Source organism: Lagopus leucura, unplaced genomic scaffold (assembly GCF_019238085.1).
Source record: "Lagopus leucura isolate 7727_CA_CO unplaced genomic scaffold, USGS_WTPT01 Super-Scaffold_100058, whole genome shotgun sequence".
Lineage (NCBI taxonomy): Eukaryota > Metazoa > Chordata > Aves > Galliformes > Phasianidae > Lagopus > Lagopus leucura.
The window spans coordinates 130,938-148,898 of record NW_024962304.1 but is presented as its reverse complement, the minus strand read 5'-3'; the positions used below and the strand labels follow the sequence as shown (position 1 = coordinate 148,898).

The window sequence follows — 17,961 nt, the reverse complement described above, 5'->3', positions numbered from 1 at the left end:
ATGAGTTGTACTGATTGCACAAATTTTGGAGCTCTGTACACATGTAGGACAAAATTTTATCTTTTTATCTTGCTGTCTCTAGGGATTTAAAATCTTTGAATCCCTTTGTATTCTTTTTGTACATGTGGGCAGAGCTGTGTAAGTAAGCATCATTTTTGTGAGCTTTATGCACATTTGGAGCCTGATCTTGATCCATTCCATGCAGTAATTGATACTTGAGATACAGCTTGCTTCTCAGTCCGAATTCTTTTCAAATCAACTATATACCTCTGAAAACTAGGGAAATACTGACAGATAGTAGCTAAGGAGCAAAATTTGTACATAAAATCTGTCTGAGTGCACAAGATAGAGATGAGCCTCTCTGGCTTTATATAGGGTGGCAGGTCCCTTGTCTGACAAAGGATCATATCTAGACTGTGTTACGTATGGCTAAAATTTGGCAGCCCAAATCCTTGGACACACCTCAGCAAGAAGCCTTACTGTTGTCTCTGTCTTACCTTGAGGTGAATAGTGAGGATTGGAAATCAGAATCCGATGTCAATTGAAACATAATGCTTACTTATTAACACAAGTTCTTTAGAATATCTGTCAGCCCACAAGGGATTAACCTGGAGCAATTTTAATTGAATAAAACAAAAACTTACTGTGCATCTGGTGTTGCGGCATTTAGAATTCAGGCAGCCTCTCTTTCTCCATCCTGTCTCATAAAGATAGCTCAAATAGTTGAATTGCAAGGAATGCTGCATCCCATACTCTTCAACTTTGTGGTTGAGGCAGCTTTTCTGCTTTATTGCATGCATATGCTTCATTTAATTGCATTGCTATTTGCGTAGAGTACCAAAGATAATGTTAGTTTTTGTGTGTGCTTAGGCATAGCTACAGCACTTTAGAAATTGAGTTCTAAGTTTTGATTCAAAGTGCATTCAAATCAGCAAAAAGATTCTCATTGATAGAACTGGATGTAGTTTATGCTGTCTGCATTTGATGGCGTGTTCTTCCATTCTGTCTGAGACTGGTGCTGTTCCAACTCTCTGATTCCTCTTACATGAGCTGCCTCCTGTCTTCATACATAAATGCATGCAGTTAGAGCTTCTGTTTAGAGTTTCTGTTTACACTTAACTTTTGAAGGAATGAAACCAATCCTATGAATAGGTTAGGGTCCTAAGGGTGTAATCAGTGCAGTTGAAGGAAGATTTTCACAGCGCTGATCATAGAGTCAGACTGACCATCAATTAAAACTTCTCCCTCTGAATCTTTCTTTTTCGGACAAGGAAGAGCACATAAGGGAAACTTTGAAGATGATCCAAAGATAGCAGATGGCTGTCACCGCTGTGCTGTGCTCAGGTTTAATCATCAGATTGGAGAAATCACATCTGGGTTGCACGGAGATGTACAAAAGGAGGTTTACTGTTTATATGTCAGAAATGGATATGGAAAGGGGCCAGGGCTGTATGTATGAGTCTGCATCTTCTGATAGGCCCTTCTACTTCAGTTTTTTACATAACACCCTTAGCTTTTGCTTGATTATTCAAAAGTGTTAAAAGGTGTTGTTGGTCTTCTGATAAAGGCATTGTGGTTGTAAACATTTTATTGCAATTCTTGGTCTTTGGGTAAATTCTTAAGATGTTTGCTTTTATTCATTAAGCTTAATAAATCTGAATTTGCTGCAGTACAGGTAATCATTTGGAACATAAGCTGTGCTCTTTGATCTTCTTTTTGTTTGTTTTTTCTCCTTTAAGAAGGGTTTTTTGAGGGGTTTCATTTCTGTCATCCTCGTTTTTCTTGCACTTCATTTTGTTAGAGGTTGCAAAGAAGGGATGTTGTCTTTCCTTAGTATTATTAAAATACCAGATAAATTTATTCAAATTTTGTTAATGTCAGTCAACTGCCATGATTTTGTAATCTGTTTTCCTTTGAAAGGAGGCAAGCTAATTAATACAGAAGAACACTTTCTGCTATCTCTACAACAAATATATGCTATGAAAAAGCTGCCCTCCACCAGAAGCCACATGCTGCTCATTAAAAACTAAAACAGGAAACATTTTATTTACTTCGAAAAGGGCCATATCAAAATAGATAAAGCAGAAGGGAGAAAAGGCTGCAGCTGCTGTAGTCTAACTTCCAATTACAAAGCTCTGTTTTTAACCCTTGTCAAATTTGACAAGTTCTTGCAGCTTCTGATTTGCAGAGGGTGTGCAGATGTTTACATATGTTTACTGGTTTTGTTTCACTGGGCAATACTTGCTGAATAAAACAAGTAGTGTTGTGTAGAGTTAGAAATTAGTAATGGTCAAAACTGGAGATTTGTTTTTCAATAATGAGATTTTTCACTTGAGTGCAGATCTCCATTATTTGGCTTCCAGTGCATACACTTCATCATAATTAACAAATTCCCGAGTTAATCAGAATGGCAGCAGTACTTAATGTGCAGCTGAGTGAGTTAAGTCATCAGCCACCTCAGAACTGAGGGCCAATACAACTATACTGTATTAGCTTTGCACTGATGCCAAGCATTCAGCCAAATTTGAGTCCAAGAACTGAAAGAAAATGAATTTCAGTTAATTATGTAGTTTTGTCTATTTAAATATCTGAAATCATGTTCACCAATTACATTTGTTATATTCTTTACTAAGCAAATTAAAAGACAGCTTATATAACTAAGCTGATCAAAAGATTAATAAGGGTGTGTGGAAATGGACATCTACACACTGCTGTCTTCAAATGCATAACATGCTGTGATGCAACATGTGGGAGAAGGACTGAGATATTCAGACTCACATTTCACAGGCTGTCTGGTTTCAGCATCTGTCTGAAATAGGGGGTGCAATAATCCAATTAGGTGCACCTGGCATTCTCCACCTCCTTTAGCAGTGGGCCGCCTGTAACTGCTACAATGAGGCAGAACAGCCAAAGTTTAATAATGGGTGCCACATCCACACTCAGCAGCTATACTGTCATCAGATGTAGTCTATTGTTTTCTTTCCTGCTGTGTGGTATTGATTTTTCTAACCTTTCTTAATGTTATTTGTGCTTGGCTTTTTAACTTTCTTACCAAAGGTTAATGGTATTAAGTTGAGTAGATATCTATAGAACTACAAGCATTATTGCCTGTCTTGCAGTTACTGTGATGTCCTTTCATTAAATCCTGGCTACAGCAGAGAGTATTGCTGTGAAGATTTTTGTCATTTGTGAGGAATATGGTGAAGGTTGCCAAGAACTGCACCTGCCTGAACTGTCATCCGGTTCTATGTTGAGAATCACTAGATTTGATAGTCTGTAGCAACAGATTTATCTAAAACTTTTACCATCTTGTGAGCATGAGCTGTGCAGACATCCACTCCAGCAAGGTCAGGGATAGGACACAGGAGGATCTAAGTGCTGCTTCTCTCCTCTTCCATTTTAGTTCTGACCATGTGTGCCTCTTCACCATTGTGGCAAAAGGAGTGGATCTAAAACCCCTGTCTTTTCCAAAGCTGGCTCTCCGTTTGATGTGAAAAGAGAATGAAGAGTCGCAGTTTGATCTGACAGAATGGTGGCTTTACTGATGGCACTCTGCCAACTTTTGTTCAGCTCTACAGCAGTAGTTGTATAATGTGTCAAAGGTGCAAACGGCCGAGTGAACTGTTTTAGGATACCGCTGTTAAGTTAGGTTTTGTTTTTAGCAATTGCTGTCACAGCAACATCTTGGTACCAATGTCATGGGTCCAGGAGCCCTCCTTCATAACAAAGTATGTGTTTGATATCCCATTTACAGATTTAGAAGGCCACATTTCTGTCATTTGTATTGGAGACCTTCCACTGTGAATGTGCAAAGAGGGCAGTGGCAGAGCTGAGCAGAGGACATCTGCATCTCAGCTTTCTACTGGAGCTGCAGTCAGTAGCCTGATGTGCCTCTCAGCTACTGCACAGAAATTACCTGGCCTCTGAGGTCCTCCAAATACCTGTTGAAAAGCATCCTGAGAAGCCAGGCCAGAGCCAATTTCAAGTGAAATGTACTTAATAGTAAAGGCAAAAAATAATAAATAATAATTTAAGTTGTAAATCATCGCTTCTGAAACATGTGGACAGTTAAGTAAGTTTGGTCTTTCCTGGCTGGAAAGTAGAATTGTATTCTGCCTGCAGCTGCCAAAACCTGACTGCCCAAGCAGAATATTGGGCTCATTAGCACTTACAGGAAAGAGTATTTCAGAAGTGCTGGTGGAGGGAGGGGGTTATTCAGTTATTTATAAACCAACACCTGTGAACCACTTCTGCCAGCAAGGAGTGGTCCTGGAAAAATATAAATGGTTTTCTTCTCTTCTGCTCATTTAAGAGCTGTTAACTCACGTTCCACCTCTTTGCCCATGCCCAGCAGTAGCTGTCCCTGCCACTGATTTTTTCTTCATCTAACCAAAAGGCTTGTTCTGCAAGACTGGGGAGGCTCTGTTACAGTTTCTCACATCTTGTTACTTTTTGCCCTTGTTGGTGCCAATAAATAATAAATGCACTTGAGAGCGCAGTAGTGTTTATTGCAGACCCCGCATCAGTGTTACATTTTGGCTATTCCTGGTGAGGAGTGAAGACACAGCAGCTCTTCACCTTTTTTGACACTTGTGCGGAACACAGGTTGCAGCTTCATTCTTAGTCTCTCCATGGCTGTAGCAGTACTGCCTTTGCAAGGGAAGCCTCTGATTACATGTACATCTGTGGCATGCTACCACTCATCAGGTCTGTTACTACTGCTTGAAAAGGCATTTGGAGCAATAACATGTACCAGAAAAGTTACAGCTTCACCATTGACAATTTTTCCTTTTGGAGTGTTTTGAGGAGGCAGCAAGAGGAAGGGGTGTAATAAAAAGCATGTCGTTATCTGCTCTTTGTTCTTTTCTCTTCATCCAGATCCCCTACTGCACGGCAGCTTTGCTTATTTTTATATGCATCCTGATAGGGTGGGGAAGCATTTCAGAAATAGCATTATGTCTTTCTACTGGAGACTCATTATTTTGTTGCATGCAAACCTCTAAACTCTGTCCATGCACCGATCTAGGAAATTTTATCTTCTACACCTTTATTTTCACCACTGAGGCAAAGGCAACCTGAAAGTTCTATTTTTATTCTGGTGTAACAAAACAATGTATTTTATATACAGAAGCACACATACAAAGATTCTGTATTCTGAATGTTTATTTCTTGTCAGTTGTTATGGTATACAGCAGAAACATAAAATCTGTCAGGTGAAGAGAAAAACTAGGAGGCTTTTAAAGGGACCAAGAAGTGGTAGCAGAGGAAACCTCTAAATATTGTTCTTGTTTTAATTTACAACGGTATAGGCGTATTTTGAGTATTTGAAATCTCTTTGAATAGTGACTTTATGCAGTAGATAAGTTTCACCTTTTTCTTACTCGGATCTTTATCAGAGGCTTAGGAATTGCTTTAACACTCAATTAAGAACTTTGACCTCCCACTCTTTTCTACTATTACATGTTCTCATCTGTATTTCTGGAGCCTGTTGAGTATAACTTCCTGGTCTAGGTATTAGATGGACTCACCTAAGGTTAAGCCTTACAAGACCTAGTGCTCACCAGTACAGAGGAGAGCATTAGAGATGTTAAGACTGTGGGCAGCCTGGGCTGTAGTGACCATGCCCTGGTGCATTTTGTGATCTCAAGGAATGCAGGCCTGGCAAAAAGCAGTCAGGGCGCTGTGCTTCAGGAGAGCAAAATTCCATTGGCTCAAGGAACTGCTGGATGGGATTTCCTGGGAAACTGTCCTTAAGGGCATAGGAACAGAACAGAGCTGGCAGCTCTTTAAGAACACCCTTTTGCGAGCACAAGAGCTCTCCATCATCCAGCAGAAGAAATCGAGCAGAGGAGGCAGGTGATCAGCATGGCTGAGCAAGGACTTGCAACTGAGAGAAAAGAGGGAAATGTACAGGAAGTGGAAGCAGGGTTGTATAGCCTGTGAAAAATATAGGGACATTGAACATGTGTAGAAATAGCATCAGGAAAGCCAAGGCAAAGATGGAGCTGAACTTGGCAAGAGATGAGAAAAATAAGAAGGGGTTCTAGGGGTACGTAGGCAGGAGGAGACAGACAAAGAAGATCATAGATTCCCCCTCTGATAAATGAGTATGGAAAACTGGCTTCCTCAGACATGGAAAAAGCTGAGGTATTCAATAATAGCTTTGCCTCGGTCTTCACTGGTGGTCAGGCTCCTCTGCATGTCTGCCCTGAACCTCTAGGTGAGGGTGAGAGGAGTGGATTCTGACTCATAGTAACAGTGGAACAAATCTTAGACCTCCTCATGAAACTGAATGTATATAGCTCCATGGGCTAGGTGGAGGGCTGGAGCACCTCTCCTATGGAGAAGGGTTGATGGAACTGGGTTTGTTAAGCTTGGAAAAGGGAAGGCTCGGGGGAGACTTCATTGTGGCCTTCCAGTACTTGAAGGGAGCATATAAACTGGAGGGGGAACGGCTGTTTGTGAGGGTGGATGGTGACAGGACAAGGGGAATGGTTTTAAACTGAGACAGGGGAGGTTTAGGTTGGATATTAGGAGGAAGTTTTTCACCCCGAGGGTGGTGATGCAGTGGAACAGGTTGCTCAAGGAGGCTGTGGATGCCCCATCCCTGCAGGCATTCATGGCCAGGCTGGATGTGGCTCTGGGCAGCCTGGTCTGCTGGTTGGCAACTCTGTCCGTGGCAGGGGGTTGAAACTAGATGTCCTTTGAGGTCCTTTTCAATGCAGGTCATTCCATGATTCCACAATTTTATGACCCACTGCAAGGTGACTGTTTTATAATCACTGTAAATTCACAACTTCGCTGATTCTGGGAAACTTGAGCACTTTTTTATACATACATTTATGCACAAATCAATATAAGTACCAGACGCGTAGTAACTGTAGGACCAGAGTGAGGATTTTTTTTTCTGAAACTTGATCCTGGAAGTACTGTATAACCCTGAGCTTTCCATATCTGATTTTGTCTGTCCAACAGAACACTGCAGAACAGTCTTGTCCAACCCACATCCCACAAACTGCATTTGTGTCTGGACAACTAATAATGCAATCCCACAAGATTGGAAATTTTTAACCTTGATATGTGATTTTTTTTTATGTTTTTCATGAATCAGTTTCATGTAGCTTGAGTACAGACTGCATAGGTGACAACAGAAAGTGCATTAGTGCATTGCTAACTCCACCTTTCGTGCCTGCCATACACACTCTGTTGAATTAAAACCTATGTGTCTTGCCTGTTACGTACACTTGTGCCACTTAATGAGTAAAAAACATTGATTGCTGATGATAACATTTTGGCCTACCTACATGTGTGCGTGCCTGTGGTGCCCTGGCAATGGTTGGTAAAAAAAGAGGAACTTAAATAACTAACAGAAAATGAGGTAGTTGCCACCAGCATCTTGCATTTGATGAAATATCTCTGCATCTTACATCAAGAAAATTTACGTTCGAGAGCTTTAAAAATGAATAATATCATGCAAATGATTGTCAAAGCTGTGAGTTTCATAAAGTCCAAGTGATTGAATCATCACCAGTTCCAGGAGTTCCTTAGAAGTAGAGATGCTGTTTATGGGGACATTATTTACTTTTCCAAAGTAAGGTTGCTAACTGTGGGTAAAACGTTAAAAGAAATTTATGATTTGCAAACTGAAATTAAGGTAATTGTGGAATCAAAAGGAAAATCTGTGCCAGAACTTGAGGATGAAAAATAGCTCACATTCATTAGCATTTTTGGTGGATTTGATCACTCTATTTAAATGAGTTAGACATCGAACTTCAAGGAGAAAATCAACTTATCTGAGCTGTATATCAGGCCATTATAGCATTCAGAATTAATCTTAAATGATGGCAAGCTCAAGTTACAGAAAATAATTTTATTCATTTTGATACATTGGCTGAACACACTCCTGTAACTGTGAAAAATATGCAGCCTTGCTTTCCATTTTAATAAAGGAATTTGAAAATTCATTTCAAGGTTTCTGAAAAAATCATCTTTTTTTTTTGGAAAATTCATGACTCCATTTTTTGTTGACATAAATACATTACCTGTGAATTTTCAAGTGGAATGTATAGAGTTGCAATTAAACATTCAGCTCAGAGAAAAATTTGGTCATGTCTCTTCACTAGACTTCTATAAAGCCTGTCTTGCTGGAGAAAGATATCCTTCATTTCAAAATCATGCTATGTCAACACTTTTTATCAGGATGTATGTTTGTGAACAACTGTTTTCAAGAATGAAGCACAGGAAGAGTAAAATTAGTTCAAAAATCTCTGATGAGCATCTTGATAATTTGTCAAGAATTGTAACCACTTCCATCAAATAAGACACTGATGCATTAGTTTCACAAAAACAGGGTCAGATATTCTACTAATTTTTGTTTTTGATGCCCTCTTTTTTATGTTTCAAGAGAAAATGCTTTAAAAAAACCACAAAGTTTTGTTACTTTTATACATGAACTATGGTATGTATAGTATGTATTTTGTATGCAGCCCAAGACAATTCCTTTTCATTCAGTGTGGCCCAGGCAAGTCAAGATGTTGGACACCCATAATGTAGAACATGTTTATCCACATCTAGGAATGTTCTCTATGGGTTTGGAATATCTGTTCCTATGCCTGTAAAAAATCTAGATCATCATAATTTGGTCAGCTGGGATCTAGGGTCTTCGGTCTTTATAAGGGTAGCAGTCTCTTACTTAATTCTCCATCTCCACGCAGAGACTTGAAGAGCTGCTAACTGCAGTTAACTTCAGCAGAGATAGCATTAGTTCTCAAAACTGAAAAATGTGGTAAGTTTAATTTATTTTTCTCTCTGTTTTGCTGTTTACTCACTAGGGATGTGAGTTAATTGAGACCATGGATCAAGATTTAACAGACTTCACCAAGTGCCTTCAGATACTCCAGAAAAAGATAGAAGAGAAGGGCCTCCAGGTAAAGACACAACTTTGTCCCTTCTTATTTGTATCTACTGTTCATCTCAACATACTTAGAATTATTTTTTATGTTTGCACTGAAATGAAGCAATATTTTCAATAGCCATTCTGAGGTTTTGCCATATTCTCTGCACACATTGTAAACATTGATGATTCTGCTGAATAGAATTACGGAGTGTGTCAATGCACAACTGTTGGTTTTCCTAAAAGGCTGCTTCTATTGGTTTTTGTTAACGAACAAGTCAAAATGCAGAAGAGAGTTGTGACTCTCTGATGTTCAAAGTAAGAGCCCTACCTTAGAAATATGTTCTCAAGTCTTGGCATGCTGAGCCTTAATGTTCATATCTCCTTGATTTCCTCCCAAAGATGAGATGGGAAGGAGAACCTTATTGTGTCAGCATTACATATGGTGAGTAATATCTCCTTCTGCAAAAGGTTCCCCTGAAATTCAAGAGAACCTTTATAGAAAAAGCAGTGAGCTAAGCCTAAAAAGATCTGTTTGGAGTTGTGAGCTGCTCCTTTCATTTGAAAAGCATATAAGGCACCATTTCCTCTCCCCTTCCGTAGCTTGGTTTCAGAAGCCCTCCTGTTTCTCTGAGATGCAAAGTTACAGTTTTTCAAGAATTTCCAACAGGATGATCTGATGACAGGAATGCTCTTGGAATTGCTGCCCATGAGCATTCCTTCGTAAGGGCTGAGCTCTCTCCTCCTCTCTCTACCACTGGATGAAGAGTTGAGAGGAAGCAACTGTTACATGCTCTTACCAACATTGAGGACAAGAGGCTTATAAGAAAATGAATGCAAGAGCACAAGATGGAAGGGCATGTATATGTCATCCTTTCCCATTTTCATTGTAGCAAGACAGGAAAGTTCACCGGCAGTTTGACATCTCTTCTCCATCAAGGCAGCAAGAAATAGAAATGTCAGTATCTCTCACTCTTTTTTTTCCTCCTCACTCCAAGCTGATGCATAATTACCCATGTTTTGCTGAAGTTGTTTTGAAATGTCTAAATCTTGTGAATGAGATGTATCCATGGAACCCTTTGCACTCTACAGCCTCCTGAAGGGAGGTTGTGGTGAAGAGGGATTTGGCCTCTTCTCCCAAGCAACGAGCAGGACACGGGGTAATGGCCGCAAGTTGTATCAGAGGAGGTTTAGGTTGGACATAAGGAAGAACTTCTTCTCTCAGAGATTGGTCAGGCACTGCAATGGCTGCCCAGGGAGGTGGTGGAGTTGCCGTTCCTGGAGTGTTCAAGAGGCAACTGGATGACGTGCTGCGTGACGTGGTTTAGTGCTTGTGGTGGCAATGGTGATGAGGAGATGGTTGGACTGGATGATCTTACAGGTCATTTCCAACCTTGTGATTCTATGATTCTATGATTCTATGATTCAGAGTGCTGTTGCACAGTGTCCAGTACACACTGTTAATCATTAGTTATTTTTTCTGCCATTAGTATAGACGAAGATAAGAGAGTTTCTCAGGCACCTCTCTGAAGTCATTGAACCAGTTTCTCCTCAGCTGAGACACAGACCTGTAGGAAGAAGAGAGATTTTCCTCATATTGTCAAAGTAGACTAGCCACTTCATCTACCGTTGGTTGTTTGTTATCTTTCCAGATCACTCATGCCAAGATGCTGGCATGCAATGATGGGTGCACTCCATAAAACTCTCTGCCACATAAATTGCGTGCATTTGACTTTATCTGTATATTGAGATGGCATATTATCATCCAGGTTAGTATCATACACATCTCTATCACAGGTAATTCCCGCAAATACTGGATACCTTTCTCCATGGTGGTCCATTTGCCTGGGTAACATTCCAGATTTTCTTTGAAGGGCTATCTTTTCTTCACAGCTTACAAGGCCACCACCATAGAGTGAAGGATTGTATCCCTTTTCCAGTCACTTTGTCAGTGCCACCTTCCCTAGAAAGATAGCCTAGCTGCTTGGCTTCACTGCCAATTAAATCCAGGTCGTTAGTCCCATTATCCTAGCGCTGGAGCAGCCAGGTGACAACATGTTCATCTGGACAATACTGTAATCTTTTCACATATTTCATATCTCACTCAGTTTTAGGGACAGATGGTTTCTGTCTCTTTTATGAGTTCTGCGTCTCCTTTCTTCTCCCATTCTTGTGATGCCCCTTTTTCATCTTCATCTTCTTCTGTCTTTGTAGGAATTTTTCTCCTTATTAAATGATCTGACTTTTCTAGACATCACTTCCTTTTGCTTATAAGGGCAAATGATACTGGCACTGGCTTGTTCTCTGGTTGAACTGTGGGTCTTGTCACAGGGATTGAAGTGACCACAGAGTGGGTCACAAGGGTTGGGGCAACCGCAGGGCCTGTCAGAAGGATTAGGCAACCGCAAGGCCCATTCACAAGAATTGGTGCAACCACAGGATCCATTTCAGGGCCTGGAGCAGGCACTGGGTCTGTAACAGGGGTTAGAACATCCACAAACTCTGCTGCAAGTGTTGTATCAACCATAGTTGGTTCAGGGTCTAGAAGTAGAGAAAAGTTATTCACCTGCATCTGCATTTACGGCTTGAGATACAAACTTGCATGTTAGAATGTGGATTTTTTTCTCCTTCGGGAAAAAATATCATAAAAGCTTTTAGCTTAGAATATTACCTAGGTGGAATATGTTTTTCTAGTTCCAGGTGAATGAAATTGTATTTCTGCAGCTCTGATTTTTACCTATTGTCTTATTCAGATACACTACACTACAAGCCTGTTTCCCAATAATTTATACTTGAAATTACTAGACAAGAAAACTATCTCTTCAGTATTAAAATTAAACAAATAAATGTATTTTAAAATAAAAAAAAAAAAGGAAAGAAAAAGATTTTAGTTGTGCTGTGTTTGCTGCTCTTTCTGGGTAGCAATATGTTAAGCTAGGAAATTAAGTTAAATCAGCACATACTGTGGACCTATATTCAGTGACATAGTTTCTCTGGATGAAATTCCATTGCAAGACGCTGAAATATTTGAAACTGATGTTCTTCAGTTCGTTAGAAAGTAAGGTATCATTTATTTGCTACACTGGATAGATAGAATTTTTGCTCTGGTCTATTAGTCACCTCTGTTGAGGAGGTTTTTGAGTGTTTGGGAGTTTATGGGGGAATGTTTTGTTCCAAACAAATTAAGTTCTGATGGTTTGTTTTCCATTTCTGCACATCTGTTCTCCTTTTCCTCTTCATTCCCACTCACCCAGATCACTTGCGAACAAATGTGAACAGAGGAACAGCATGTTGAAAGGTAATTATATTGTACAGCATTCTTGCATGTGGTCACTTGAGAGGGAGACGAGGTGAGAGAGATGCTCTGTACCCCGTAAGAGAAGGCTGCAAAGTGAGTTCAGATTTCACTAGTTACTGGAGAATTCAGTTTGGGAAGAAGCCTTAAAAATGCTTTTATCACAAGGAAGAGTACAACTGGAGTTGACAGTTTACTCAGATCTGGTAGGAAAAAACACCTTGTTAGTTCTTGAACTGCTTGATTGATAATGAACAGTGGTAATGCTGTCTTCTAAAAGACAGCGAAGTTCTAATTTGCCAAGTTCATCATTACTTCTTCCCTTTCTTAAAGGAAAACTCTTAGAAAGTGTCTGAGTCCTCAAAGTCATTCATTTCTGATTTCCATTATGAAATGCAGTATCATATGGTTAGTGCATATCATATGCAGTATCTTGGTTAGCCAAGATGTGCAAGGAAGCAGTTTTAGGATCACTTTACAATACCTGAGTCACCTGTGTACATTTATACTCACTGCAATGAATGTTTGAACAAGCAGTACTGCATTTATGAAAGTTAGAATCAGTCCTAGTTTTCCCTTTCACAGTGCTAATTCATTCGTGATCTGAATTGTGCTGGATGGGTGGTGAGGCAGTGAAGTACCATGAACTAACATAAAGGCTGTTATACAAGGGCTGTTCTGAAAATACTGCCTCTTACTTTATTATGTTGGTTTATGATGTCAAAGGTGGATGTTTGTGGTGTTGAGCCAATACTCCATTTCGTTGCTGTGCAACAGATGGCAGCAGGGGGGCAGTCTGACAAAATGGTGTCTGACATGGAAGTGTGTATGAAGCAAAGGTGTGGAACTGAATTCCTCCATGCAGAAAAAATTGTGCCCATTTACATGCACTGACATTTGCTGAACATTTGTGGAGACCAAACAGAGGATGTTTGCATAGTGAGATGGTGGGAGGTGCATTTCAGCAATGGCAACAGCAGTGTGAATTACACTTCTCATTCCAGATGGCCAGTGAACATTTTTATTAGTGCAGCAGGCATGCAATGCCTGTTCATTGCTAGCAAAAAATGCATAACTTATGGCGATGACTATGTTGAAAAATAGTGTTTTGTAGCTGAGAATTTGTTCTATCAAATTTTATTCTTGTGTGCTCTTTGCATCTGTTGTAGTTTCCATGGAAATAAATGGGAGGCATTACTTACAGAACAACCTACATGTATTGCTTTCTGTATGACTGTGAGTACGGGTGAACACATGCATGCATGTAGGTTGTATATATGTACCCACAATTTTTCTGACAGCATACCTTCCTTCTGTGTTCTGTTTTTTTTGTGTGTGTGTGTATTGTTTTGTTTTTAATGCCTCAGTAGCTCTGTTTTCTGACATTTGTTTCTTCTACCGTTAATTGTCTATTCAATCTTATGTATGCATATTTTGTTTTATTGCTTTAATCAGTATCCTATTCATTCTATGTTTATGTGACATAGTTTTTGTTTCTTTGTTACAAGACCTTCAAATAAACTTATTTTCAGTAATTTCAGTAACTGTGTTATGTTCTTAGCTTTCTCTTATGTAACACAAACTATTACAAAACACTATCTGAACTGGCAAAAAAGATAGATTTGCTTACAGTATTCTTTTTAGAGATGAACAGATCTTACATTGAAAGTGAGATAAAAAGTGAAACCTGTTCTGTGGATCGGGAAGCAGAGGTGTAGAAACAACTTCTGCAGTCTCCCAGTGTGCCAGCAGTACAGTCAGGGATAATCTTCCAGTTCCCAATCTTCATATGGTGATCTTGCCCTAACACTCCCCAGTCTCACTCGCAGGCAGTTGCAGCAGCATTCTTCATTAAGAAGTGGGAATTTGTTTATCAATTATGCAATCCCCAGGAGAATCTGCATAACGTAATGGTAAGTTTAAGCCATTATCTTCATCTCAGAGTTACAAACTCTGCATTCTGTTTCATCTAAACTACCATTCAGTCTTAAAGCTAAGCTCCAGGACTACTTCATGTTTAACTTCTATTATCTTTTCTGCTTGAAAGTTAAAGCAACTCATTTGCTTATATGAGCTGAAGATATAAAAAGTTGATTTTATTGAAAACTAATTGCATTTTAGTGGTTTAATATGACTATATTTCAATTGATGAAAGCATCAGTGTCAATATGAAAAATGAAAAAAAATCTATCTTCAAATGCAATTACAGTGCAGGGCTAAGAGTAAACCTGTTCATGTCTGGTGGCACTGTCAGGTTTTTCTTCTTAATGCCTCACCTCCCACGAGGACAGAAAATGCAAATGATACATATTTTAAGGGAAGTTAAAAACATTTATATAAGGTTTACATACTGTCAAGTACTGTATCAAAATATTTTAATACTATTAAATTATTAATAGTTATTAATAGTAAAATTCTCTTCATTAACCTCTTTGGCAGAAACAACCAAGTTTGAAGATACTACTAATTCATACTTCCAAGATGTAGAATTTTATAATAACTTTCAACAGGGGTAAATCTGTCTGGAGGATAGAAAGACATATCCTTGAACACTGACCATTTCAACTCTAAGGACCAGATCCACTTTCTAGAATGGCAGCATCTAACCCTTCCTACCTACTGCTGAAATATTTTAAGGCTCCATAGTGCAAAGGTAGCAAGGTACATATCCTGCAATTAAGGATATCAGAAACGCCCTAATTCTAGGGAACAGGTAGACCAGGCTTTTTTCATGTTCAACTGTAGCTGTGGACATCAAGACACACTGAATTTGTGTTAAAGAATTTTATGTGAAATGGATGTCAGCAGGAGCACATGACATCATATGTACTGTGAACCTTTTTTAAACTACTTTTGTATTCTCTTCTGGGCTTGTATTTGATCTGTGAAGATGAGTTAACAGAAAAAGGCATGAGCGTAGTGATATATATATATATATAGAATACATTGGTTTCTGCTTGTTGAAACAAAGCTAAACCCCATGTCAAATTTTGGTGACAGAAAGAGCAAAAGAGAAAACTACAGTTTATTAGGGCAATTTAGGGGATAGAGAGGTCAGAGACTCATTATCCAAGGCTTTTGACAATTCGCCAGTATCTCAGTTTAGTCAAAGAATAAATAGGTTTGAAACATAAAACATGAGGTTACTAGGAGTGGTTTACTGTTCCTCTTGTAATCTCCAATTTTCTCCTGTTTATAACAGGAATTGTGATTTTTCTTTTTTGCTACCAAATTTTAAATCAGTCCAGCTCCTCTGCCTTCAACAGCACAGCTTGTTCTGCTTTTCTGATAGCAGCTGCTCCTGATGGAAAGATCTCCATGCTGGGAAGGTGGCTGGGCTGCATTAGTACACTGGTATTCTCAAAGTCTGCTGCACTTGTGCTGACCAAGCCTTGCTAATGAAGCTCTAGAAGGAAATTTTGAGGAGCCATGGGTTTTGACACAGAGAATTTGTCTGCAGCTTGAGGACCAAGAGCCCATTTTGTTGCTGGAGATGTTCATAAATAACATTTTTTTGGTTCTTGTTTTGTTTAATACATAAGCACTGTAATGTTAGGAAATGTCTTCTTTGTAACATGAGTGTTTTTAGGAAATTACATTTAGATAATGGGATGTAGGTTTATTTTTATAATTAAGCGTATTAAAAAAAAGGTTTGAAGATTGCAATAGCCAGTGCAATTTTTTCAACTCAGTATGATATCTTACTATTTGTCTGAGAATCTTGTCAAGAATAAATGATGGATTTGTGGGAATTTCCTGTTCAAGGAGACTTATTTAACCTAAGCACTGCATAGAGCACTCTTTTTTTTTTCTCCCATTATATTTTTCCAATTTTTGTACCTTTGGGCATTTGAATAATCAAAAGAAACAGTGAAATTGTAATATTAGTTAAATCTTTTGAAGCCATTGTGGGTTTTTCTTTTTCATTTTTTTCTTGTCTAGAATGGGAATGTAGGGGTGGAAGTAGGCAAGTAGTGACGTTGTTGCAAAGTAGAATGTTATGAGAAGTGGATGGTGCTCAACAGAAGTGATTCAGCCTGCAGCCCAAGCCCTCATGTACTCTGCAGCCCCAAGGCCTCTGGTAGCCTTCAGCTTATCCCGATCCTCAGCCATAAGTTCTGAGTCTTGGCCAAAAGGAAGGAGATGGGTCATACAGCAGTTTATCTCTTTACAAATAGTTTGAGGCAGCCTGGCAATCCCTGGAAGTCCACACAGTGCTCCCGCTGTGACAGAAGTAGTAGATGGTAGGATACCATCTCAGGCCCACAGACAGGATGACAGCCTCTAGCTGACAGGCTCTTATTTCCTGAGGAGTCAGATGACCAAAGCAACAAGCAAATTGCTGCTAGAGAAGAGGATCCCATCTGAGCAAAGTGCAGACACTGCTATGTAACTGTGTATATCATCCCTGTAGGAAATAATTGCCATGCCTTTCGTGTAAGACACTAGAAAGCCAATTGCCTCGCTCCAATTACTGGAGTAAAGGTGATTTGTATTGTATACCTGGAGTGAGATGGAGATACAAAAAGAGGGCAAATGTTCTCCCAGTTTACTACAAATTCATAGTTAGGGAGATAGGAAAGGGAAGGTGAGTGATAGCAAAAAGACAGGAAGTAAAAATGAGAGTTCTGTATAAAAAGCAGGAAGTAATCACCACCATAGATTCCAGCAGCATTCTATTGATCCAAGGATATCTGTAGGTTGATGAGGAAGGCTCTCTTTCTTGCTTCCTTTTTCTCTCTTTTAATCATTCAAACAGTCATTTAATACTGTCCTGTCAGGCTTGGGTTCCAAGGTGATAGCTCATGTTGGTATGTGCATCCTTTATAGTGTCAAACTGAATAGTAAATACAACATTCACACCACTATTTAAGTGTTTACTTTTCAGCATAAAATATGCTTTAATATATGCATGCTGCTACAATAAATTTGTTCTCTTTCATCTCCCTCCAGTATTTTGTATTAAAGCAGTAGACTTTTGAATGTTAGGAAATGAAGTAATGAAGGTGACAAGATACCAATGAAGTGTGGAGGTGATAAGAAGTGGTGTTCAAATGCAGTATCTGATCTGTAATTGGCATAGAAATATATGGGATAATAGCAGTGGATGGTCTTCTTGTTCTCACAGGGAGGAAGGTTTATGGCTCCAGAGCTTTCATGACATGTTGTTCTTGCCTTCCCTCTTTCCTTTAGGATGGTCTTTCTTGTAATTTGTTCCAGTGCTACCGATTTCTTATCTGATATAAGTTTCTTATCTGATATAAGGAGCACAGTTTTAAAAGGAGTGGGCATCCTCTGCTGTCAGTTTGAGCTTTGAGGCTTTGCTCTTGGATGGTGTGGTGATGCTTGTGTTACAAAGCAGGATATGAAGTTCTTTTCACCTACCTGAGGCAGTTCCCAGCTTCTTCTGTCCTTTCACCCTTCTCCTTAAATAACTTGTCCATCACTTTTCTAAGTAAAGTCTTCTCATTTAATCCACCCATACCAGAAAGAGAGATGTTTGCTGAGCCCGTTTTCCATGGAAAAAGAGTGTTTAGCAAGTCAGCAGACAATTTATAGCAAACTGTGTATTTTTGTAGTCTCTGTGGAAATGGAAGCAGGGAGCTGAGCAGCCTCACACTGATGTGATGGCACCCTCAGTAACCTCAAGGTTACAGCCTGCTCTAAATTATACCTTAAGGCAGAAGAAAGAAAGGAAGGAAGAAGAATCCAAAGTGCCAGGTGCAGAGTGTTTCTTTGTGCTTCTCTTTTCCTTTAACAGCCCCACTGCAAC

At 39.4% G+C, this 17,961-nt stretch overlaps 1 protein-coding gene across 3 annotated transcripts in view; it reads left to right on the top strand.

Moving 5' to 3' along the window:
- TPK1 (thiamin pyrophosphokinase 1) overlaps window positions 1-17,961 on the top strand; it is a 187,169-nt gene that overhangs the window by 88,838 nt on the left and 80,370 nt on the right. For all 3 annotated transcript variants that reach the window (XM_042886507.1, XM_042886506.1, XM_042886508.1), the window contains one exon: window positions 8,832-8,927. In XM_042886507.1, the coding sequence (XP_042742441.1) occupies window positions 8,832-8,927 (96 nt within the window). The remainder of the gene's footprint in view (window positions 1-8,831; window positions 8,928-17,961) is intronic.